The 27131-nt window shown below is 36.9% G+C and overlaps 1 protein-coding gene across 2 annotated transcripts in view; it reads right to left on the minus strand.

Annotated features, from left to right (window-relative positions):
- The window catches only part of HACE1 (HECT domain and ankyrin repeat containing E3 ubiquitin protein ligase 1), a 173052-nt gene that overhangs the window by 81507 nt on the left and 64414 nt on the right, over nucleotides 1-27131 (minus strand). For both annotated transcript variants that reach the window (XM_066248051.1, XM_066248050.1), the window contains 5 exons: nucleotides 18831-18913; nucleotides 11822-11918; nucleotides 10887-10988; nucleotides 10087-10193; nucleotides 1904-2054 (listed from right to left, as the gene is read on the minus strand). In XM_066248051.1, coding sequence (XP_066104148.1) covers nucleotides 1904-2054; nucleotides 10087-10193; nucleotides 10887-10988; nucleotides 11822-11918; nucleotides 18831-18913 — 540 coding nt within the window. The remainder of the gene's footprint in view (nucleotides 1-1903; nucleotides 2055-10086; nucleotides 10194-10886; nucleotides 10989-11821; nucleotides 11919-18830; nucleotides 18914-27131) is intronic.

Below are 27131 nucleotides of genomic sequence, written 5' to 3' on the forward strand. Positions count from 1 at the left end.
ACACACAGTAAAGCTGTCAATCGTAACTAGTTTTGGAGGAAGTGGTACATAAAAGCAGAGATATCACTATTTGGATAGATAACCTATATTTATGCTCAAAAGACAGTCTAAAGAAACACGAATTTATGAACCCAAAAGCAAATTTTATACTATGAAAATTTCCTGAGATAAATCATCTTTAAAAAAATAACTTGGAAAAAGTTACTAAATCACACATTTGTCCAAAATCTGACTTATTGGAAAATCTAATACCATAAAAAACATTAATAATAGCAATTATAGCCATGTTGATTTTAACCCTTTGAGTAGTATGTACGTTCATGTACATCCTTGTGCCTCCTGACCATCCAGAGTTCGATCATACTTTTTATTTTAGCCTGACCAGGTGGTGGCGTAGTGGATAGAGTGTCGGACTGGGATGTGGAGGACCCAGGTTCGAGACCTCAAGGTCGCCAGCTTGAGCACAGGCTCATCTGCTTTGAGCAAGGTTACCAGCTTGGACCCAAGGTCGCTGGCTTGAGCAAGGGGTTAATCGATCTGCTGTGGCCCCACGATTAAGGCACATATGAGAAAGCAATCAATGAACAACTAAAGTGCCTCAACAAGAAACTGATGATTGATGCTTATCATCTCTCTCCATTCCTGTCTGTCTTTCCCTGTCTATCTATCTCTCTGACTCTCTCTGTTGCTGTAAGAAAAAAAAAAAAGTATAAGGCAACATTAAAAAAAAAAGGCAAATGTATGTTCTTCTTGTTTCCATAAACTGGTTATCAAACATGATTTTAAGTTAATAAAACTGTAACTGGAACTAATTTCATTTTTTGGTAAACTCACTCCCGGGGGTCAGCAAGCATGAAAAAAACTCACTACTCAAAGGGTTAACTGACAAAATTATAATTTAACACGAGTAACTACACTGCTTTGGGTTTTATATGGAGTCATTCTTTCAATGATTCCATCCATAAATGTGCTTATACAACAGAAGCAATAAAAAATGTTCTAACAAAACACATATCTCAATAATTCTTCCTTGAAGTGATCCCAGGAAATAACTTGGTAAAACCAGTAACTGAAAGTAACCTTATTTTTAAAACATACATGGACACAACACATTACACACACATGATACTAAAATCTAAACAAAATGAATGTGGTCTTTCTCTCTGAATAAGAAATTTTTAAAAAGCGTGATGGTGGCCCTGATGGGTGGCTCAGTGGATAAAGTGTCGATGTGGTGTTCCAGATGCAGGACAGGTACAAGAAGCAATCAATGAGTACACAACTAAATGGAACAACTAAGTGAGACAATGACTTGACGTTTTTCTCTCCCTTTTCTTTCTTTCTTTTCTTTTCTTTTCTTTTTCTTTCTCTCTTTCTCTCTCTCTCTATTCAATAAAACATGTTTTAAATATCCTTACCCTTTGAATAAAACACTAATAGAACTAAATTTTTGCTTGAAAGAAAAATATAGCCTGACCTGTGGTGGCATTGTGGATAAAGCATTGACCAGGAACACTGAGGTCGCTGGTTTAAAACCCTGAGCTTGCACAGTCAAGGCACATACAGGAAGCAACTATGAGTTGAGGTTTCCCGCTCCTCCCCCCTTTCTCTCTCTTTTCTCTTTAAAATAAGTAAATAAAATCTTAAAAAAAAAAAGACTGCAACTCCTTTAAAAACAAAAACAAGCAAACAAAAAATATATATACATCTATATAAAAGCTCACCAATTAAGACTTGCTGTCGATTAAACAGAGGTGAAAGAAGGAAGGTGTGTGCCTAACTTAAGTGGTAGGGGTATGAACCAAACTTCCTGTATATGCGGTTTCTGATTAATGAATGCATGCTTTGTCAAATTCATCTCTTTTACGTCTATCTTCATAACAACGTCATATACTTTTCTGACCTTGAACACCTGGTTTCTTGGAGTTTTATTCCCGTTGTAGCCCATATCAATTCCATTACTTGGAGAGGATGGACCAATTCGAAAGACATGACAAAATATCCTCACAATCCTTAAAAGGCTCTTCATCTGAGCATCATAATTACTAGATAGGCTAAAAATTAAAATTAAAAAATATGTTAGATGGTATAAAACAAATTACATCTTAAAATATTTATTTTAAAACATTTTCATCCTGTCATAATAGTGGACAGAATGTCTTGTTTTACCAAATATATATAGTACTTGTCTTACATATGAATAAATTATAATTTTTAAGCCACCAGAATATAACCAATGATCAAAGCATAAAATAAGAAGAAAATCAACATTATATAACAATTAGTTTCTTAAGACACCAACTACAAGGCAGTCTCCAACTTTTATTTCCTAAAGTATATTTGTATATTAAACTTATTCTTTAGAACTCAGAACATTTCACAGAGAAGCAATAGTAGAAATGTTGGCCTTATGTTTAGGCCAACCCATAACTCAATAGTACAGGCTGAACTTTCTACTCTTCTATCTATAACCCCATTTACTTTCCCCACCCCAGAATAATAAATACCTTTTCACATATAAAACATTCAAAAATTGAATAGCCTTGACCCTGACCTGCGGCGGCGCAGTGGATAAAAGCATAGACCTGGAATGCTGAGGTCGCTGGTTTGAAACCCTGGGCTTGCCTGGTCAAGACACATATGGGAGTTAATACTTCCTGATCCTCCCCCCTGTTCTCTCTATCTCTTTCCGCTCTTGCTCTCTCTCTAATAAAAATGAATAAAGTCTAAAAAAAAAAAAAAAAAAAACAACTATCAGTGATGTTTAAAAAAATTTGAATAGCCTTAAAGTTACTATCTGTGTTAGGATGGTACTCTATATAATGGGTTGTCTTATGACTCTACATAACATAAAAAATCTACTTCACTATAAAAAAAAAGAAAAAGAAAAAGACTCAGGCCCTGGCTGGTTGGCTCAGTGGTAGAACATCAGCCTGGTGTGTGGAAGTCCTGAGTTCGATTCCCAGTCAGGGCACACAGAAGCGACCATCTGCTTCTACACCCCTCCCCTTTATAATCTCTTTCTCTCTCTCTCTCTCTCTCTCTTTCTCTCTCACCCCTCCCCTTTATAATCTCTCTCTCTCTCTCTCTCTCTCTCTCACTCTTCCTCTCCTGCAGCCATGGCTCGAATCGTTCAAGCAAAGTTGGCCCCAGGAGCTGACGACAGCTCCATGGCCTTGCCTCAGGTGCTAAAATAGCTCAGTTGCTGAGCAAAGGACCAGCAGCCCCAGATGGGCAGAGCATCACCAGGTAGAAGGCTTCCCGAGTGGATCCTGGTCAGGGCACATGCAGGAGTCTCTCTGCCTCCATGCCTCTCACTTAATTAAAAAAAAAAAAGACTCAAATCCTATTAACACTAAACTATATTGACTATATAATACAAACTCTGACAAATCATAAAGCCCCTCAGAATCCCACAGTGCCTGGGGATTGGTCATCATTATAAATATCAATCACTACTCTTCTACAGAGAAGCTGTAGGGAACAGTCCAAATTTATATTTAACCTAATGTTAGATATTTTAAAACATTCTATTGTTGTTGTTTAGGAAATGGTTTTATTTCAAAATCTCTAACATCAGTTATCTTGTATTACAACAGCTGCACAAAAGCAGAGTAAAGAGTTCCATGTGATTTGGGGCAAAATTATATGTTTGTATAAATTAATTACCAAAGCTTATCCTATCTTCCCCTAAGTGCATTTTATCCAGTTCATATTTTTAGTTACCTTTTAATATTTAAAAAAGAAAACAAGGATCAGTAATGTAGAAATAGCAAATGCCTATTTTTAAGTATTTCAGTGCAGTAAGCACCAAATCAGAGGGTATTTCCTATCCCTCTAATCTGACAAGTTGGCCAAAATTTCCTGACATTTTCACTTCAATATGCATGTTGTCTTCTCATTCTAGATTTATTAATTGTTAAAAATAACAAATAAAAATGAGCTATCAGTTACAAGTGTTAGTAAAATATACTAGCTATTGACTGAGAAAGCTACATCACATTATCAAACCTCTGTTTTAGTAACTTTTGAGTCAAATGTGTATAGAATCACTAATTTTGTTTGTGCTGATTTTTACATATTTGTCTTTACTAAGTATTTCTAACTTTCTATTATAAGATTGTTGAGACTGACAAAACAGAAACGTTGTTTGGTTGAAACTATAGCCTTCTTTTATTGTGTTGCAGCTCTTGGAACAATTAACTACAATGACTCACTTCTTCTCCATCAGAAATGTATGATTTGATTTTCCTCTACAAAATTACTACATATACTATATAAATATTTGTTTTAAGTACCTGATCCTTTTGGATGATGGGCACACAACTCAATCAACAGTTCAAATGCTATAGTGATGTTCACCTGAAACCTATGTACTTTTATTGATTAATGTCATCCTATTAAATTTAATTTCTAAATAAAATAAATGAATAAAAAGAAAAAAAAAGTACCTGATCTGGAGTTATCTTAAGGTAAGAAGTATTTTCTTACATTGAAATCTTAAAATTATCAATAGTTAATATAGCCTAACAATTTTATATTAGTTTACCTAGTTTAAACTTCTTCCAGGCTGACTGGTTGCTCTAAACAAATGTCTCTTTTCACTTTCCAACTAGTGAAACATCTCTTTTGTATTATACTAAAAGATAATAAAATCCAAACTTCACCATACGGTTCCTAGTTAATCATAAAATAATTGATTCCAAGTCACCAGGTCTCAATATAAAAGCTTAAATATTAGTTTCCTGATTTAAAGCCCTATTGATGTACCTACCTACCACCACCTTTGGTTTTCATGACAGCACACTTCCATTCAGTGTTGTACTTAGCAAAGGCTGTGATTTTTCTGTTCAATTGCACATTGTTAACTACACTGCTCATAAAAATTAGGGGGTATTTTATAACTTCATATTCATTTTGAAATATCCCCTAATTTTTGTGGCAGTATATCTTTACTTTCAATTGTAAATATATAGAAAGAATTACTCACTTATGTAATGAAACAAAATATGTGCAAATAGGCCCTCAGTAAATATTATCTTTATCAAATATTCAAAAATCAGGCAAAAGGCTTTTTCTTTTTCCCAAAGTGTGCGAAATAACATCATAATTTCACTAATTAATATGTATAAATCAGTTATTTTCTTAATTAAAATTATTAAATGGCCTAAAATTTACATCACATTGTATTATGAAACATAAAATGATTCACAAGTAAATGAACAAAAGACAGTCTGCAAAAATACTATTAAACATAACTAATATAATATTGAATGTCAATTGTAATTTAAAAAAAATTTTTCTTTTTTGGATTTTTCTGAAGTTGGAAACAGGGAGGCAGTCAGACAGACTCCCGCATGCGCCCGACCGGGATCCACCCAGCATGCCCACCAGAGGGCGATGCTCTGCCCATCTGGGGCGTTGCTCTGTTACAACCAGAGCCATTCTAGCGCCTGAGGCAGAGGCCATAGAGCCATCCTCAGCGCCCGGGCCAACTTTGCTCCAATGGAATCTTGGCTGCAGGAGGGGAAGAAAGAGACAGAGTAGAAGGAGAGGGGGAGGGGTGGAGAAGCAGATGGGTGCTTCTCCTGTGTGCCCTGGCCGGGAATCGAACCCAGGACTCCTGCATGCCAGGCCAATGCTCTACCACTGAGCCAACCATCCAGGGCTAAAAAATTTTTTAAATTGGGAAGCTGGGTGAAAAAAGGTGAAGGAATTAAGCAAAGAAAAAAAGACACAGACAACAGTGTGGGACTTGCAGCAGGATAAAGGGGGTGGGAGAGATAGAGAAGGGTAGAGGGGGTTAGATGAGGATGGTGATAGAGGGGGACTTGACTTGGGGTGGTGAACACAGTGCAGTGTACAGATGGTGTGTCATGGAGTTGTACACCTGAAACCTGTAAGATTTTATTAACCACTGTCACCACAATAAACTCAATAAAAAATTTAAAAAATTTAAATACCATTAAACATAAATTAGAAGGGGGAAATAATTTGTATTTAAGATTCTCTTAAGCATTTACCTTGGTAGCTGTGAGATAACAGAAAATTTACCTATCGGTCTCTGTCCCCAGTTCCTGGCACAGAGCTCCTAAAACCCTTATAATCTCCTAAGTGATTAGAGCACTAGGAGCATCTTTTGTTCTAATATTTGGTCATTGGTGTCAATTCCTAAGACAGAGCTCCCAAATCCCTTATACTTTCCTGGGTGATAGCAGTGTCTTTTGTTCTACTGAGGTGACTCCTGGTGGGCTCTAGGAATGGAAGCTGGTCACCAGAAAATCTAAGCCATGATTAGAAGTTTAGAAATTTTAGGCCAATCTCTCTCACCACCCTCCCCACACACCATTCTTCAGAGAGGAGAGGGGCTGGAAACGGTGTTACTGTGACATGCTTATGTGATGAACCCTCCGTAACAAGTAAAACAATACAGGACTCAGGGAGCTTCCAGGTAGGTGAACAACACATCCATGCCCTATGAGGGTGATATATCCCCACTTCGTGGGGACAAAAGCTCCTGTGCTTAGGATGCTCCCAGATCTTGCCTTAAGTGTCTCTTTATCTGATTATTCATCTCTATCCTTTATCCTTTAATACATTGGTAAATGTATTTCCCTGAATTTTGTGAGCTGTTCTAGGAAATAATCAAATCCAAGGGGAAGGAGGTCATCAGAACCCCTGCTATGTAGTCAAGTCAAACAAAAGTTATGAGTAACCTGAGGGCCCACTCACTACTTGCAATTGACATCTAAAGTGTGGGAGGGGGCAGTCTCGTGGAATTGAGCCCTTAACCTGTAGAATCTGTTGCTATCTCCAGGTAGACAGTGTCAGAATTGATTTAAATTGTAGGACACACAGCTGATGTTGCAGAACTGCATGCTGTAGGGAATAAAAGACTACATACACATCTGGTGTCAGAAGCGTTGTGAGTGTGGTAGTGATTTGAGAGTAAAGGAGAAACACAGGAGGTGGCCTGGGTTTTCTCAAAATAGTAACTATACAATAAATTCTATCAATACTACATAATAACCAATACTCATTACAGATCCCAACAAAAAAGTCTGTACAGAACAAAAAAGGGCCATAACAGATTCTATAGAATATTTGAATAATAGCATGTAAGTGACAAGACTGTACAGTTTAGCAAAGTAGTTTTAAAACTTGAACTGGCAATAGATCCTTTTTTCCTACCCTGTTTCTCCTGTTTCACTAATCTGTCATTTTTTAAAGTGTTTATTTTATTGATTTTAGAGGAACAGGAAGAAAAGGAGAGAGAGACAGGAACATTGATCTGTTCCTGTATGTGCCCTGACCGGGGACTGAACAGGCAACCTCTGTGCTTTGTTTGGGACAATGCTCTAATCAACCAACATATTCAGCCAGGGCCTAATCTGTAATTTTTAAGAGCTAAAATAGAATCTAGGATCTGCTGTTTTTAAGTGGGGATATGAATCCTAATTCTTCAATGTATTAGTTTGGCAAATCATTAAACTCCAATTTTCTTACATATAAAATAGAAATAACAGTATATAAATCACAATGTTACTATAAGGTATAAATAAAACAATGTATTTGGATGTTCCTTAGCTTAGTATCTGCTTAATAACTGTTAAAAGTAAATTTAAAATAAAAATATAAATCTGATAACTGTGGAAGAGCAGAATATGGGACAGATTTAAGTAGAAAAACCAAGTTTTCTAATGTAAGAAAACAGGTTAAAGGTATTATGGGGGTATTTTAAAAACTATCATTATCTTTAGCATTTTTCACTTATATTATCATCATCTTCATAGACATCATCTCTGCTATTATGTGCCAGACACTGTGATTGGCACTTTAAAGCACCTTATTATTTCATTCTTACAACAATTCGTTAAGATATTCTATCATTTTCCAACAAGGAAACGAAATCCTGATTAAACTGTAAATTAAACATAGGGAGAGAGCTTATCTGTATTAATCACGAGCACCTAGCAGATAGCCTGGTGATAGTAGGCACTCAAAAGTATTACATGGATGGGTGAATGATGAAAGGAAATTCTGGAAAGTTTTGTGCTAAAGTGATACAGGAAATGGTGTCTGGATTTATACCTGAGTCTGGTGTAAATGCTATTACTTAGTATGTCTGAATCTTAGAAAGTCCTTAGCAAATAAATGGATTAGTGGAAACTAAACACGAGGAAAGCATTACGTCAAGCTGGAATTCAATGACACTTATAGACAGAGTCTAAAGAAGACTGAGAGGTAGAAATAAATTTTAAAAATTAGCAAATGAGCCTGACCAGGCAATGGCGCAGTGGATGGGGCGTCAGACTGGACACAGAGGACCCAGGTTCAAGACCCCGAGGTCACCAGCTTAAGCGTGGGCTCATCCGGCTTGAGCACGGGCTCACTAGCTTAAGCACAGGGTTGCTGGCTTTAGCATGGGATCATAGACATGACCCCATGGTCACTGGCTTGAACCCAAAGGTCACTGACTTGAAGCCTAAGGTCACTAGCTTGAGCCCAAGGTCACTGGCTTGAGCAAGGGGTCACTCGGTCTGCTGTAAGCCCCCTGGTCAAGGCACATATGAGAAAGCAGTCAATGAAAAACTAAGGTGCCACAACAAAGAATTGATGCTTCTCATCTCCCTCCCTTCCTGTCTGTCTGTCCCTATCTGAACTTCTCTCTGACTCTTTCTCTGTCACACACACAAAAAAAAATGGTTAAAAGAACATAAGAAGGTGACCTTGGTACCATTAAGTATAAGAGGCCTCGTAAACATCCTTCTAAGTACATAGTAAAAAATATGATTCTGGTCTGAAATACATGAAAAGTCCAAAGGAAGACAGAAAAAGGCTAACATAATGGATTTGACAATGTAGCTGACTTATGGAAGCAACATGTAGCTGGAAAATGTCCAGTTGCAACCAACAGAAGTAAGAGAAGACTATGACTCTTAAGACTGTCAATGTATTCCCAAAGAAAAAGGGGAGATGGAGGTGGAGGGAGGGGAGCAAAGGGGTAGAATGGGAATGGAAAGAGACTTTGCATGAGGAATGGGAGGCACAATGTGTGTGGGGGGGTTGAGGGTGTTATATTGAATGAGATACTTGAAACCATGTCAACACAATAAATTAAAAATTAAAATTAAAAAGTATAAAATAAAAATAAAAAGTTAATTAAAAAAAAAACTGTCAATGTATTAAGTAAAGAAGTGAAAAGACTACCACAAAGTGGAAGGCTTGCAAATTAAAAATGGGCTAAATCTGTAAGCTATGAAATAACACACTAACCATTTCTAAATAGCTTTTTAGCCTGACCTGTGGTGACGCAGTGGATAAAGTGTTGACCTGGAAATGCTGAGGTTGCCGGTTCGAAACCCTGGGCTTGCCTGGTCAAGGCACATATGGGAGTTGATGCTTCCAGCTCCTCCCCCCTTCTCTCTCTCTGTCTCTTCTCTCTCTCCCTCTGTCTCTCCCTCTCCTCTCTAAAAAAAACAAATAAATAAATAAATAATTTTAAAAAAGAGATTTTGAAAAATAAATAAAAAATAAATAGCTTTTTATTCCTAATTGGAGTAGTTAACCACATACAAAAAATATAATTGCATGAAAATGCAATATATATAAATGTGAACATTATAAAGGCATTAACTCCATGAACTCAGAGATGAGCAATTAAAACCATGTAATTTTTTGGAAAGAAAAAATAATTTAAAAGGGGGAGAAAATTTTAAAGGGAATCATACTCAGTTTATATATTAGTGGTACAGGTTCTTAAACTAATTCCTTGATTCTTCTTTATGCACATTTTACTTACAGGACTGTTCTAAGCAATCATTTCATAAAATTCTAGACACATATGCCCAAATTCACTTAAGTAATTTTAGTCTTTTAAGGACACTAAAGTCTCCTCTGTAAAAGTTGACTGCCTCGGTCTTTTAAAGCAAAACATATATTTAATGATGTGTCAGCAAATGTTTAAACATCTACCACTGACAAAAGGCATCCACCAAAATAATACTATTCCCAGAATAGCCTAAGAGGAGACAAAGCTGACAAATACTGCTACCTATTGATCTGTTTATATTTTGAATCACTTACCTAAGCAGTTTATGGCCATTTGTTGTGGCAACTTCAGCAAGGCTTGTTAAAATCTTTAGGTACTGGCTTTCACTTTGCTGAGACAAATGTTCTAGAACTTGCCGTAACTAAAATTTTTACAATAAAAAAATGTGATGATGTAATAATCCATTAAACTTTATCAAGAAATTATGTATCTATTAATTTAATAAGTATCCCAAAGCTGAATAGCTGAAATCAAGTCCTTTAAAATTATTCTCCCTTGTATAAATTCAAAAGCTAATGTAGAGATATGATATAAAATCTTTGTTCAAAATCCCCAAGTCAAAAAACAATAAAAAATATAAATAGAACTGAAATCCCATGTTTGTTTATAGAAATTTAATTCTAAAATTTAAGAGAAATTTAAATGTAATTTTTCAAAGAGTAGAGCTATTCTAAATACACAGCTCAGTAAACTAGTGATTACCAATCATAACATGATATTCCTCCTTAGATTCTTTTCCTCTGCCAATGGGGAATATTCTAATTATTTTTATGAGACTAAAATTCCTGAGAAAAGAAGATTTATAGGGCCAAATATTAGCATGAAGTTTATAATTATTATGTAATCCATACTTACCCTATAATTCAGATAAGCAAATTTATTATTATAACTATTGAAATATTTATAATAAATTTAGTGTATTATTATACATATTTATCTAATAAATATTACAATATTTATAATAATAAATTAAGAAACGCATTTGTGGACCACCAGATACACTAAGCATGCATAAAGCTTGTTCATTTACAAGCCACCAGCACAATTACATTACCATGTTTTCTCGAAGATCTTCATTCTGTGTCATTTGAATAATTGTCTGAAAAAGCCTAGGGTGACACTGAATTAATACTTCACAGGTCTCTCCATATCCACCCTAAAAGAATGTTTAAAAATATCTGGGTTTAAAAATAAAGTTCCTAAAGAAAAAGCTGTAGACCCCACAGGTTAGGAGCTTAGTCCCATAAGAGTGCCCCATCTCAGAAGGCAACTGTAAGTCCAGACCACACATACTTCTGGCGAACCAGCTGTAAGTCAGAAGTTCCCACAATCTCTGCTTGAGTTTGATCGTTTGCTAGAAGAGCTCACAGAACTCAGGGAAATACTTTACTATTATGTTTATTATAAAGGACACAACTTGGGAACAGCCAAAAGGAAGAGATTCATAGGGCAAAGTATGACGGAAAGGGCACAGAGATTCCATGCCATCTTCGAGCATGCCACCCTCCCAGCACTTAGCCATCTTCACCAACCCAAAAACTCTCTGAGAAACCCACTGATTAGGATTTTTAGGGAAGTTCTATTATATAGGCATGCTTGATTAAATTATTGGTCATCAGTGTTGAACACAAGCTTTGGCCCCTCTCTCGTCCCAGGGAGTAGGGAAAGAGGCTGCCCTCTAATCATACGGTTGGATCCTTTGGCAACCAGACCACACTCTAAAGCTAGTTAGGGGCTTTCAGCCACCAGTCATCTTATTAAAATACAAAAAGACATCCTTACACTCCAGAGATTCCAAGGGTCTGAGAAGCTCTTGTCATAAATTGGGATAAAGACCAATATATTTCTTATATCCCAGTTCCCTTTAAACAGCATATTGTTCATAGAATAAAAATCTTTGTACCTACCCTCTTATTTGACAAAAAAATGATTTTACCAGTCTGTTTCTATTATAAAGCACGGGGCTAAGTATATATATTAACAACATACCTGTACACATAAATCCAGAGGGGTTACTCCATTTTTATCTGGCAGATATTTGGCTCCTCGTAACAGAAGAATCTGTGCTGTGTCTCTCTGACCATGACTATACAGAAATAGAACCAAGTTAAAAAAATAGAATCGTTTCAATTTAAAGTCTTTCTCTATAAATTATGAATAGTTAATATAAATCAACAGAGGATTAACAATTTTTAAAAATTGAAAGGAAAATATAACTATACCCTCAAACAATCAGGAAAACATTTCTAAATGTTAAGTCATACTTTCATCATGTAGATAAGAAAATGACCTATTAAATCTTAGAATTGAACATGGGACACATTACCTACAATAAATCATAACATTTTAAGATAAGCAGTGGCTACTCAGGCTTATGTTTTATTTTTTGCTTCCAGTCGCTTCCTTCTCAACTCTAACCAGAACTGTTTCCTACCATGCACATCCAAAAGAATATCATTACTCAAAATTAAAGTAAATTTTATACACTTTTAATAATTAGCAAAATAATAAATAAAAATGAAGGAAGGAAAAAAGAAATACCAAAGTAAGTGAATGGGGGAGAGAGAGATTAGTCAAAAATACTACTACTTCCAATGTTCATTTTATCAACCCACTCAGTTTGGCTTCTTCCGACAGCTATTCAATCTGACCTACAAGGGACAACTCTTACATCCACAAGCCCCATTCTCTCTAATTACTCTCTTTCTAGTAGGATTAAAATTAGCAGCTACCACTCTTTCAGCTAGGAGGTAGTTTATTTGGGGGCAGAAACCAGTAGTCTCTAAGGTTTGTTATTCAAAGAGCTAATTTGATCACAGATATAAAAAATAAAAAATAAATTTACAATTCAGGGACATTAGAGTTTAAAGCTAATTTTACAAAATGCCCAAGGAAGTCATACAGTTTGGAAGAGTATCTGATCAAAAAGTTTTATTTTAGGCCCTGGCTGGTTGGCTCAGTGGTAGAGCGTCAGCCTGGCATATATATGTCCCAGGTTCAATTCCCAGTCAGGGCACACAGGAGAAACGACCATCTACTTCTCTACCCTTCCTTCTGTCCCTTCTCTCTATCTCTCTCTTCCCCTCCCACAGCCAAATCTCCTATGGAGCGACTTAGCCTGGGCACTGAGGATGGCTCCATGGCCTCTGCCTCAGGGGCTAAAATGGCTCCAGTTGCAACAAAGCAACAGCCCCAGATGGGCAAAGCATTGACTCTTAGTGGGCTTGCCAGGTGGATCCCAATTGGGCGCATGCGAGAGTCTGTCTCTCTGCCTCCTCACTTCTCACTTAAGAAAAAAAAAGTTTTATTTTATAGATGAGAAAAATTACTACCTCAAGCACAAATGACACTAGAACTTAGATCTCTGGTCTTCAATACTCTTTCCACAATATCATTACCTAAAAAGAAATGTCATTACAAAGAGAAGGACTACACAGATTTCTCTGAAGCTTAAAAAAGTACATATCTATTTATTCTTTTTCACAAAATGACACTGTATAAAGTATAATTTATAACCAATTGAAATTATCATGATAAGAAAATAGGCTCCTACTATAAATCTGCCAGCAGATAATAGTTATATCACTCTCTTAATACTTGACTGTAATATTAATTACCTTCCTTAATACAAACATTAATAGGCTCAAACTAACTTAAGAATATCGAAACCACTAAACTGTATACCTGAAACTAATAAAAAATAAAACTTAAAATAATTTTTTAATTAAGAAAAATATATCATTTACTCCAGAAAAAAAAAAAACACCAGAAAATCAAGAAAGCAAGTTTCTAAATATTCATGTGTCCAATCTTTCCAGTTAAACTGTAAACTTCTGGACACTTGTACCATAGAACTAAACATGGTAGCTGGCTTATAACATGTACTTAATACAACTGCTGAAATATTTTACAGGTTTTAACTTTAGATACTGTTAATTTGACAAATAAGCATTTAAAAAGGTGCTGCACTACAAACAATAACCCGAAATTAAAAAAGGGACCTGAATCTTAATATTTGGGAATCTAAAGATGACAAGCATAATGTTCAGGTCTTTGTACAAAGTGTGATTTGATCCTGACATTGTTATAAAATAATCCTTCACTCCACTTTCCAGTTAAGAAAGCCATAACCCAAGAGAGTATAATGGACTTGCTCAAGAACAGTTACAGAACAGAGCAAAATTTGAATCTACATCAGTCTGATTCCAAAATCCTTCATTTATATATTGCTCCACCAAGATGAATAAAGTTTACCTTCAAAGAGCAACCAATTTAGTACTCAAGAAAACATAGTATTAGGTGAAAAGGGATGTAAGCTTTGAGAACAATATGATGGGAATCACACAGTATGAACAACCAAGATCATGATGTACAAAATGGGACATTGCCTGACCAGGCAGTAGCGGCAGTGGTTAGAGAAATAAGATTGTGAACATGGATTTATGCAACTCCTTTCAGTTAGTGAACTCAAAATCAAAACAGCCACATAAAATAGACCATAGACTCACCTGACCAGGTGGTGGCACAGTGGATAGAGTGTCAGACTGGGATGTGGAGGACCCAGGTTTAAAACCCCAAGGTCACTGGCTTGAGAGTAGGCTCATCTGGCTTGAGCATGGGCTTACCAGCTTGAGCGTGGGGTCCCCAGCTTGATCCTTAGTCTTAGATGTTCATTGACTGCTTTCTCATATGTGCCTTGACACCGGGTGGGGGGGCTACAACAGAGTAAATGACCCCTTGCTCAAGCCAGCGACCTTGGGCTCAAGCCAGCAACCTCATGTCTATGATCCCATGCTCAAGCTGGCGACCCCACGCTCAATCCAGTGACCTTGGGGTTTCAACCTGGGTCCACCGCATCCCAGTCCGACACCCTATCCACTGTGCCACCACCTGATCAGGCGAGTCTATGGTCTATTTTATGTGGCTGTTTTGATTTTGAGTTCACTAACTAAAAGGAGTTGCATAAATCCATGTTCACAATCTTACTTCTCTATCACTTTATTACAGACCTCTAAAATGCCAATGTGTGCCGACAGTAACTTGAAAAAAGTTAATAAATTATCATGTTTTATGCAAAATAACTAAGAAAAAAAATGACTGGGAAATAGTTCCTGTCATATTTTGAGGTCAAAATCAATCTAAAAATTACTCACAAAAGCATTATATTATTAAATAGTGCTCAGAGTTTTTTTTTTAAAAAAAGGTCATGATGGGAGAAGAATCATGTATTAGAAACCCTGTACAGCAATGAAACTGAATGAGGACAATACAATTCTGTGCTCAGTGGGAAGCATAAAAGTGCTCTAGAGCTTAGTGAGCACTTACCAACTACTGGGTACAAAATACTCTGCAGGATGCTTTATACTAAACCAACTCATTTAATTCTCCCTATAGTCCCACAGGGAAGATATCAGCATTTCCATTTCACAATAAAACAAAGCTTCAGAGGCCAAGAACTTGACTGAAGTTGTAAAGCTTTGGGCTGCCTCCAAAACTTTGGCTCTTTCTCCTACCTATCGCAATACCTTTAGAATTTAATTCAAAAATAAAAAAATTGTTTTAATAGTTGATCCTTATATAAGATATATGATAATATATCTAGTAATATCTCTCAAGCAAGAAAAACTTACATTAATTTTATTTAGCTTTTTAATCTTCAAGCCCTATAATTTGTTGGCAGGACCAACTTGTTTTATTTCCCACATTCCTTTCCCTTTCATTTATCAGAGACCATATATAGAAAATAATTATATCTTTAATATAAATCTAGATAACACAAGTATAAGCCTACCTATAAATGAACCATCTTCCATATCTATTATCCTGCTGCAATAACAATGAATTTATTTTCCAGTTTCAATTTTTTTTTTTTGTATTTTTCCGACGTTGGAAACGGGAAGGTAGTCAGACAGACTCCCGTATGCCCACCAGGGATCCACCTGGCACGCCCAGCAGGGGGCGATGCTCTGCCCCAGGTGTTGCTCTGTTGCAACCAGAGCCATTCTAGCGCCTGAGGCAGAGGCCATAGAGCCATTCTCAGCGCTCAGGCCAACTTTGCTCCAATGGAGCCTTGGCTGCGGGAGGGGAAGAGAGAGACAGAGAGGAAGGAGAGCGGGAGGGGTGGAGAAACAGATGGGCGCTTCTCCTGTGAGCCCTGGCCGGGAATCGAACCCGGGACTCCTGCATGCCAGGCCAACGCTCTACCTCTCAGCCAACTGGCCAGGACTCCAGTTTCAATTTTAATTTGATTTGCTTAACCATCTTTGTTCACAGAGATTCAATGTTTGCTAGATTAAAACTTAATGATGAGAATATAATCCTAGTGCAAAATATTTCTAAAAAATTATTTTACCATATCCCTGTGCTTAGACTATGTGAATATGACAGTTTTGTACCATACTAATATGCTTACATTTTACTATTAAACATAGCATCATTTCATATAAGATATTTTTCAAATATAATTATACTGATTCATTCATTCAAAAACATTTACTAAGAAATTCAGCAGAAAGTACTGTACTACACATTGACTATAAAGTGGTGATTAAAATAAACAAAATTCTTGCTTTTGCTGAGCTTTCCATCTAGTAGGAGAGACACACTATAAACAAGTAAATAAGCAATTTTAAAATACAAAGTACTATGAAGAAATTGATCATAATGCTATGATAGAACATTTGGGGAGAGGCTTACTTGGATTAGTCAGGAACTCCCTTCCTAAAAAGTAACAGGCAGTTGCCTGACCAGGCAGTGGTGCAGTGGATAGAGCGTTGGACTGGGATGCGGAAGGACTCAGGTTCGAGACCCCGAGTTCGCCAGCTTGAGCGCGGGCCCATCTGGTTTGAGCAAAAGCTCACCAGCTTGGACCCAAGGTCGCTGGCTCGAGCAAGGGGTTACTCGGTCTGCTGAAGGCCCAAGGTCAAGGCACATATGCGAAAGCAATCAATGAACAACTAAGGTGTCGCAACGCGCAACAAAAAACTAATGATTGATGCTTCTCATCTTTCCATTCCTGTCTGTCTGTCCCTGTCTATCCCTCTCTCTGACTCTCTCTCTGTCTCTGAAAAAAAACAACAACAACGTAACAGGCAGTGGCATGAAGAAGGAGTCAGTCACATAAAAAGCCTAGGGAAGAGCTTTTCAGGCAAAATAAGCAGAATGTAGAAAAGATTGCTGCAAAGAGTTGGTTGTGGGGGGCAAGGGGTGGTGGTGAGGGAGTTATATTGAGTGGGACACTTGAATTCATGTTAACACAATAAATTAAAATTAATAAAAAAATTTAAAAAAGAGTTGGTTGTGTTTGGGGAACTCAAAGAGAACCGGTGTGGCTGAAGCACAGTTAGTCAGTCAAGCAGGGGTCACAACTCACAAGTCTCACAGGTGAATGCCGCATTTGGATTGTTTTTGCACATGGAACAAACAGACACTGAAAGATTTTAAATATAGAGTTTAAACGCAAAGTGGGAAGACCAATTAATTTTTTTTAAAAGATCACTTTGGCAGCTGAGGCAATAACAGATGGAAGGGAAACAGAGGATTCAGAAAGAGTAGTCAAGAGACTATTGTAGTACTCCAGACAACAGGTAACAATTTAACCAAAGAAGTTTCAGTGAGTTGGAGAGAATAAAGAGATTCAGAATATACTCTGAAGGTAGAATTTATAGAACTAACAAATTCCAAGCTGAGGGTCAGAGAAAAAAAGAAATAAAAAACAATGATCTAGTTTCTGGTTTAAACTGGAAGGATATGGGTTCCAACAATTGACATAAGAAAAACTGGAGGAGGTTTGAAAAGGAAAATCAGAACACTGTATTTTGGACATGTTAGCATCTGAGATTCTAAGAGACTTGCAAGTGATGATATAAATAAATCAGGCAGGTGAACCTTCAAATCTAAAGCTTCAAAGAAAGGTCTTATCTAGAGATAACTCCTAAAGATAGAATATGATTTCAGTGATTCAAACGATGATATTATTCATAAATTCAGGATACTATGAAAGAAACTTTTTCTAGAAAAGCAACCAAATCTTAAGTATAATTTTAGAAAATGACTGAATTCAGATAAGATATGAAGTTTAGAGATCCAAAGTCCTTGTTTGATGATGATTTGAATCAGTCTGATCACATTAACATCAGAAATCCTGAAGAGAAGCTAAATAAGAAGAAAAGCAGGTTTTTCAATCTAAAACAAATCTCCAATAATATGTTATAAAACAGGAAATCAAATAAAGAAAAGAACAGCTTTCTGGAGAGCTCTATATTTGAATTTAGAGCCCAGATAAATAATACAAGTCATATAATATAATCTAAACCAAAGAGAAGAATCACTAGTGTATTATGAACTGCTTCTAACTGCAAACTACATTTACATAATATTTTGTGTGTGCAGGGTGGTTTAATTATTAATTCCTCCATGAGGACTGGAGTATATTTATTACTATATCATTAATGCCCATAAAAAAGGAATGGCAAACAGTGAGTGCTAACTAAATATTTGCTTATTACATAAATGAATCAATGAACAAAATGTATGCTTCAAGACAATGTACCAGGACAGAGCACAAAGATAATTTAATGCATAGCTTAATATCTAACAAGGTTAATTTCAGAATTTTTTTTAAAGTTACAGATCCAGAGACCAAGACATACTTTAATGACTGATCTCACTGAAACTGACCTGGTACTTAATAAAAGACACTATGGAAATTACCAGATTTTGTCTTCTCTTTTTACTTAATAAGTAATTAATCTAAAATTAAATAATCAAATAAAAGTTCCACTTATACCATATAAAAACACTGGCAATATAATAGAAAATACTTTCTCTCATGTAGTTAAGTAACAACCATAATGCTAATATTTTATCTTAAAATACAGCATAGTATTAATGGGAAAACAAGAGAACCTTAGAAAATATACAGAAATGTTTGTGTTTAGATATATATACACACACAACATTCTTTAATGACTGCAACTGGAAACATAAAGTATCATACCTGCAAGCAAAGTACAATGGAGTGGCTCCTGATACATTTGGCCTGTTAATGTCAGCACCACTGTCTAGCAAGCACTGCACTGTCTGGGGAGAAAAGAAACAATTACAAGTAAAGTCAGAAATGTCAAACAGCCTGACCAGGTGGTGGCGCAGTGGATAGAGCATCGGACTGTGATGCGGAGGACACAGGTTCGGGACCCCAAGGTCACCAGCTTGAGTGCGGGCTCATCTGGCTTGAGCAAGAAAAGCTCACCAGCTTGGACCCAAGGTCTCTGGCTTGAGCAAGGGGTTATTCAGTCTGCTGAAGGCCCACGGTCAAGGCACATATGAGAAAGCAATCAATGAGCAACTAAGGTGTCACAACGAAACTGATGAGTGATGCTTCTCATCTCTCTCCGGTCCTGTCTGTCTGTCCCTATCTATCCCTCTCTCTAACTCTCTCTCTCTGTCTTTGTTAAAAAAAAAAAAAAGTCAAACAAAGACACAATTATGACCATTTTAATCCATAAAAGGATTCAAACCACAACCTGAAGCTTTAAAGAACAAGTAGGAACATGACATGATGGCTGAGCTTTTGGTAAGCTCTCTGAGTCTCTCAGGCACTATACAATAAAAATGGAATTATCAGTGTAATATAAACTGTGTTAACCTGGGAAGATTTGCAAAAACTGACAAATGTAGCTACCAAGGGCTTTAAATGTGGCTAGTACAACTGAGGAACTAAATTTTACTTTTATTTTATAATTAAGTTTATACACCCATAAATTGGGTAGTATATTGTAAAGTACTACTCTAAATATTTGAATTTAAAACCAAGTTTTTTTTTCTTTATAAAGAAAAAACAGGTACCAAAGCTATAACACTCTCAAACTCAAAGAACATAATTATTAAAGTACAAAAAGCTATTAATCTTCTTGCTATTAACAGCAGCCAGTACTGACTTAGTTTTCCTGATCATTATTCATACAAACTCTGTTTCCTAAGATTTACTCTTGCAATCATCTAATAGTAACAAAAAGTAAGCTAATATAAAATCTTAAGACTACATATCTGATGATTAGGGATTGGACAAGGCTAACCTGAAAACTTAAAAAAAAACAAAGTCTTTTCTGGTTTTATTGCTATGATCCTCATTTAAATTTCTCCTGAGAAAAGAAAATATGCAAAAACTTAAAAGTTTCTGGAATTAAACAGTTTAATATTACTTCTGGATTGAACATACATGTTCATCTCTCTTGCTGCTCTAAAACTTAGTACAATGGCAGTAAAATAAAAGACTATAAAAACCCACAAGGAATAACAGGAAAGAAGACAACAGCATACTAGATAAATCAATCAGTTTTGGGAAAATGGCAAACAAGTGGAGGAATAGTAACTGACTTAGCAGATCAAAGGAAGTGAAAGTCTAAGTGCCTATAATTAGGGATTCCAACAACAAATCACCAACTCTTGCTAGAGAACACACAAAAAATAAGGCAGCTGCAAGTACCATGGGATATAGCAATAGTTACATAAAGCTAAAAACAGGAGTAGTAACTGAAGCCATCTAAAAGAAACAGTTGCACATTCCCCTAGGACCCTTCTTTCCTATCCCATACAGTCAGCTACTAACCCTCTTGACAGTGTCTCAGAAACAGGGAGATTTACTCTTTGGACAAAGTAAAGAGGGACGTTCTGAACTGGCAGATAAGAAATACAGGTAAGAGCAGGGATGAGGAGTCATGCTATAATAACTAATTTATTGAAAACCTTCAGACCCTTTATACTGCTGGGCTACAGAAATCCAGTAGCCAGGCTTAAAATGCCAAGTAAGAGACTAAAAGTTTTCTCTCTAAAGACTGGCACCAGAGAAGAGTCCTACATTTCCTGGCATACAGTATCATCAGTAAAATAGCCCCCAGTTTCCTCCTAAGGGGCCATTTTATAACACTGGGAGATTTTTTTTTTTTTTTTTTTTTTTTTTTTTTTTTTTTTTTTTTTTTTTTTGTGACTGGGAAAAGGAGAGGGTAACTGGCAGCTAGTGGGTAGATGCCAGAGGCTAAGTCTAAACATCCTATAATATACAAACAGTCTCCACAACAGAGAAGTTTCAAGTCTAAAATATCAATAGTGCCCCAATTGAGAAACCTTGGCACACTGTGAGGCCAGTCAACCAATTCTGCCCACGTCCACAATGCTTCCAGTAAATTCTGTGATGCAGCACCCCTATATATGAAAGGACAGACAATATTTCAGAGATAACTTGAAGCAGGCCTCTAATATGAAAAACAAAAATTAAAACAAACAGAAAAAGAAAGTCAGAAAAATAGGGGCAATAAAGGGAACTGAAATATACAACAATAAAAATTTAGAAAAGTCACAGATATCCTCAGAAAAGAAAATCATATTATGTCCATAGGAAAATGATCCTGGGAGAAAAATATTCAGAGAATTAAAAAAATTAAAATATGGAAGTAAAACTTCAATACAAGTCTACAAAGGCAATGTTGGAAAACGCTACAAGATAGAAAATTAAAAAAAAAAACACCAGAAAAATAAAAAAATAGATGAAATCATGAGACATATTGTACAAATAGAGAATAAAATAAAGGAAGTAGGAAACCAAAGGGCAATAATCAAGAATTCCAAAAAAATTCCCAGAACTGAAGGACATGAGTTGCTAGATTGAAAAAGTTTCTCAAGTACCCAGTCTGATAAATAAAAAGGCCTTGAACAGGCAAATCAAAATGAAATTTCTTTATACTGGGGATATGATTCCACAGATAATTAGAAATTAAACCGGCATTAAACATCTCAACAGCAACACTGAAATCTAAAACATAAAGTGCCTTCAAAATTGTAAATAAATGACTTACACTGTAGAATTCCACAGCTAGCTGCACTATCATCAAATATAGGTACTTTTTAAAATTTTTAACTTACTTGTTAACATGGATTCAAGTGTCCCATCAATATAACACCCTCACCTCCCACCCCCGTGTGTCCCCCATTATATCCCTTTCCCCTCTCCCCAACTCCCTAACTCCCTCCCCCATTCCCTCCGGGATGTACTGTCCCTTCACCTTCTCTGATCCCATCCCCTCATCTCCCTTCACTCTGACTGCTGTCCCTCTGCTCCCCGTGACCTTGCCTCTGCCTCTATTCTGATCCTCAGTTCACTTTGTTCATTAGATCCCACATGAGTGAGATCGTATGATATTTGTCTTACTCAGCCTGACTTATTTCACTTAGCATAATAACTCTAGGTCCATCCATGTCATCACAAAAGGTAGGAGTTCCTTCTTTTTCATGACTGTGTTGTATTCCATTCAGTATATGTACCACTGCTTTTTGATCCACTGATCCACTGATGGACACTTGGGCTGTTTCCAGATCTTGGCTATTGCAAACAATGCTGCAATAAACATATTTCCTTTTGAATCAGTGATTTGTATTCTTCGATTACATTCCTAAAAGTGAAATAGCTAGGTCAAAAGGCAGTTCCATTTCTAATTTTTTGAGTAAACGCCATATTGCTTTTCACAATGGCTGAACAAGTCTGCATTCCCACAAGCAGTGCAGAAGGGTTCCCCTTTCTCCACACCCTTGACAGTACTTCTTGTGTGTTAATTTCTTAATGAGTGTGACATTCTAACAGGTGTGAGATGGAATCACACTGTGGTTTTAATTTGCATTTCTCTGATGATTAATGATGTTGAACATTTTTTCATATGCCTATTAGCCATCTGTATGTCGTCTTTGGAGAAGCATTTATTCAGTTCCTCTGCCCGTTTTATAATTGGACTGTGTACCTTCCTGCTGTTGAGATTTAGAAGTTCTATATACATTTTGGTTATTAATCCCTTATCAGATGTATCAGTGAATATGTTCTCTCACTGTATGGGTTGTCTTTTTATTTTGTTCATGGTGTCTTTTCCTTTGCAAAAGCTTTTTAGTTTGATATAGTCTCATTTCTTTTTGTCCTTTGTATCATTTGTCCATGGAGATAAATGGACAAAAATATTGCTACAAAAGATGTCAGAGAGTTTACTGCCTATGTTTTCTTCCAAGATATTTATGGTTTCAAAACTTACAATTAAGTCTTTTATCCATTTTGTTTCTTTTTGTGAATGGTGTCACTTGGTGGGCTAGTTTCATCTTTTTGCATGTACCTGTCTAATTTGCCCAACACCATTTATTAAAGACTGTCTTTATCCCACTGCATGCTCGTTACCTCCTTCATCAAATATCAATTGACCATAAAGCTGTGAATTTCTTGCTGGGTTTTCTGTTTTGTTCCATTGATCACTATGCTTGTTCTTATGCCAATACCAAGCTGTTTTGATTACTATGGCCTTATAGTATAACCTGATATCAGGAAGTGTTCATACCTCCCACTTTAATCTTAATTTTCAAGATTGCTGAGCCTATTCACGTTCTTTTTGGTTCCATATAAATTTTTGGAATATGTTCTATATCTTTGAAGTACGCCATTGGTATTATAAAAGGAATTGCATTGAATTTATAGATTGCTGTGGGTAATATAAACATTTTAACGATGTTTATTTTTCCTGTTCATGAACATGCTATATACTTCCACTTATTTGTATCTTCCTTGATTTCTTTTTCTAATGTATTATAATATTCAAAATACAAGTCTTTTTCTCCTTGGTTAAATTTACTCCTAGGTAGTTTTTGTTGTTGTTGCAATACTAAAGGGGATTATTTCCTTAATTTCTCTTTCAGACAATTTATTGCTGGTGTCTAAAAATGCCTCTGATTTCTAAATATTGAATACTAATTTTATATCCTGCCACCATGCCAAATTCATTTATTAGGTCTAGTAGTTTTGGGGGGTTTTTTTTGTATTTTTTCTGAAGCTGGAAATGGGGAGAGACAGTCAGACAGACTCCCGCATGCGCCCGACCAGGATCCACCCGGCACGCCCACCAGGGGCGAAGCTCTGCCCAGCAGGGGGCGATGGTCTGCCCCCCTCAGGGGCGTCGCTCTGCCCCGACCAGAGCCATTCTAGCACCTGGGGCAGAGCCCAAGGAGCCATCCCCAGCTCCCGGGCCATCTATGCTCCAATGGAGCCTTGGTTGCGGGAGGGGAAGAGAGAGACAGAGAGGAAGGAGCGGGGGTGGAGAAGCAAATGGGCGCTTCTCCTATGTGCCCTGGCCGGGAATCGAACCTGGGTCCCCCGCACGCCAGGCCGACGCTCTACCGCTGAGCCAACCGGCCAGGGCCAGGTCTAGTAGTTTTTTAACTGAGACATTAAGGTTTTCTGTGTACAGGATCATGTCATCAGGAAATGATAGTTTTACTTCTTCTTTTCCAATTTAGATGTATTTTATTTCTTCTTCTTGTCTGATTGCTGTGTCTAGGGCTTTCAGAACTATGTTGAGTAAGAGTGGTGAAATGGGGCACCCCTGCCTTGTTCTCAATCTTATGGGGATTACTTTTAACTTTTGCCCGTTGAGTATTATGTTGGCTGTCAGTTTGTCATAGATGGCCGTTATTATGTTGGGTTACGTTCCTTGTATTCCCTCTTAGCTAAGAGTTTTGATCAAAAACTGGGGGCTGGATTTTATCAAATACTTTTTCTGCATCTATTGATATAATCATGTGATTTTTATTCTACCTTTTGTTTATGTAATGAAACATACTGATTGATTTGCAAATATTGTACCAGTCTTGCCTCCTTGGAATAAATCCCACTTCATCATGATGTATAACTTTTTTAATGTATTCCTGGAACTGGTTTCCTAATATTTTGTTGAAAATATTAGCATCTAAGTTTATCAGGGATATTAGCCTATAGTTTTCTTTCTTTGTAGTGTATTTACCTGGCTTTGGAATGAGGACAATGCTTGCCTAATAAAAGGAGCTTTGAAGTCTTACCTCCTCTTAAATTTTTGAAATAGCTTGAGAGGGACAGGTGTTAGTTCTTCTTTAAATGTTTGGTATAATTAGCCTGTGAAGCCATCCGTTCCAGGACTTTTGTTTAATGGGAGTTTTCTGATAACTGTTTCAATTTCATTTGTTGTAATCGGTCTGTTTAGGTTTTCTGATTCTTCCAGACTGAGTTTTGGAAGATTGTATGTTTCTAGGAATTTATCCCTTTCACCTAGGTTGTCCAATTTTTTGGCATGTAGATCTTCATAATATTTTCTTACCATCCCTTGTATTTCTGCGGTGTCAGTTGTTACTTCTACACTTTATTTCTAACCTCATTTATTTCAGTCCTCTCTTTTTATCTTGATGAACCTGGTCTAAGGTTTGTCAATCTTGTTTACCTTTTTAAAAAACCAGCTCTTGCCTGACCAGGCGGTGGCACAGTGGATAGAACATTGGACTTTGATGTGGAGGACCCAGGTTCAAGACCCTGAGGTCGCCAGCTTGAATGTGGGCTCATCTGGCTTGAGCAAAGCTCACCAGCTTAGACCAAGGTCTCTGGCTAGAGCAAGGGGTTACTACATCTGCTGGAGGCCAAGGCACATATGAGAAAGCAATCAATGAACAACTAAGGTGTCGCAACAAAAAAACTAATGATTGATGCTTCTCATCTCTCTCCGTTCCTGTCTCTCTCTCTGTTTCTGTAAAAACAAACAAACAAACAAACAAAAAGAACCAGCTCTTGGTTTCATTGATCTTTTGTTGCTTTGATTTGTTTCTCAGCCTCTGTGTCATTTACTTCCTCTCTGATCTTTATTATTTCCTTCTACTTCATCTGGGCTTTATTTGTTGTTCTTTTCCTAGTTCTTTTAGATGCAGGGTTGTTTATTTGAGCTTTTTCTTGCTTAAGGTATGCTTCTAATGCTATGAACTTCCCTCTCAGGACTGCTTTTGCTGTGTCCCATAAATTTTGAGTTGGTGTATGTTCATTTTCATTTGTTTCCGGGAAATTTTTTTATTTCTTACTTGATCTCGTTGTTAACCCATTCATTATTTAATAACATGCTATTTAGTCTCCAAGTGTTTGAATGTTTTTCAGTTTTACTATTGTAGTTGATTTCTAATTTCATGCCACTGTGATCACAGATGCTTTATACGATTTCAATCTTCTTAAGTTTCTTGAGAGTTGTTTCGTGTCCTAACATGTGGTCTATCCTAGAGAATGTACCACGATCACTTGAAAAGAATGTACCTTCTGCTGTTTTGGGGTGAAAGGTTTTAAAGATATTAAATCCAGTTGATCTAGTATTTTATTTAAGGCTGCTGTTTGTTAATTTTCTGTATGGAGGATATATTATTCAATGATGTTAGTGGGGTATTAACATCCACTACTATTATATGATAGTATTGCTGTTGATCTTGCCCTTTATGTCCATCAAAATCTGCTTTATATATTTAGGTGCTCTTATATCAGGCGCATAAATGTTAACAATGGTTATATATTCCTGCTGGATTGCTCCCTTTATCATTATGTAGTGGCCTTCTTTATCCCTTATTATAGCCTTTGTTTTAAAGGCTATCTTCTGAGATACAAGTATTACTACCCTAGTTTTTTTCCCATTTCCATTTGCATGAATAACTTTTTTCATCCCTTTACTTTCAGTCTATGTGTACCTTTTGTTCTGAGGTGAATCTCTAGTAGACATTATATGTATGGGTCCTGTTTTCTTATCTATGCAGTTACTCTATGTCTTTTGATTAGAGCATTTAATCCATTTACATTTAAGGTTGTATTGATATGTACTTATTTATTTTCATTTTATTCTTTAAATCTACAATGCTCTTGTTCTTGATTTCTTTTTTTCCTTTTGCTCTTTACAGTAGGCCCCTTAACATTTCTTGCAGTGCTCATTTGTTTGTAATGAATTCCTTGATGGTTTTTTTTGTTTGTTTTTTTGGGGGGTCTGGGAAGCTTTTTTTTTTTTTTTTTTCATTTTTCTGAAGCTGTAAACAGGGAGAGACAGTCAGACAGACTCCCGCATGCGCCCGACCGGGATCCACCCAGCACGTCCACCAGGGGCAACACTCTGCCCACCAGGGGGCGATGCTCTGCCCATCCTGGGTGTTGCCATGTTGCGACCAGAGCCACTCTAGCGCCTGAGGCAGAGGCCACAGAGCCATCCCCAGCGCCCGGGCCATTTTTGCTCCAATGGAGCCTTGGCTGCGGGAGGGGAAGAGAGAGACAGAGAGGAAAGCACGGCGGAGGGGTGGAGAAGCAAATGGGCGCTTCTCCTGTGTGCCCTGGCCGGAAATCGAACCCCGGTCCTCCGCACGCTAGGCCGACGCTCTACCGCTGAGCCAACCAGCCAGGGCTAGGGAAGCTTTCTTTGTCCTTCAATTTTAAATGACAGTATTACTTGATAAAGAA

Source organism: Saccopteryx bilineata, chromosome 12, assembly GCF_036850765.1.
Source record: "Saccopteryx bilineata isolate mSacBil1 chromosome 12, mSacBil1_pri_phased_curated, whole genome shotgun sequence".
NCBI lineage: Eukaryota > Metazoa > Chordata > Mammalia > Chiroptera > Emballonuridae > Saccopteryx > Saccopteryx bilineata.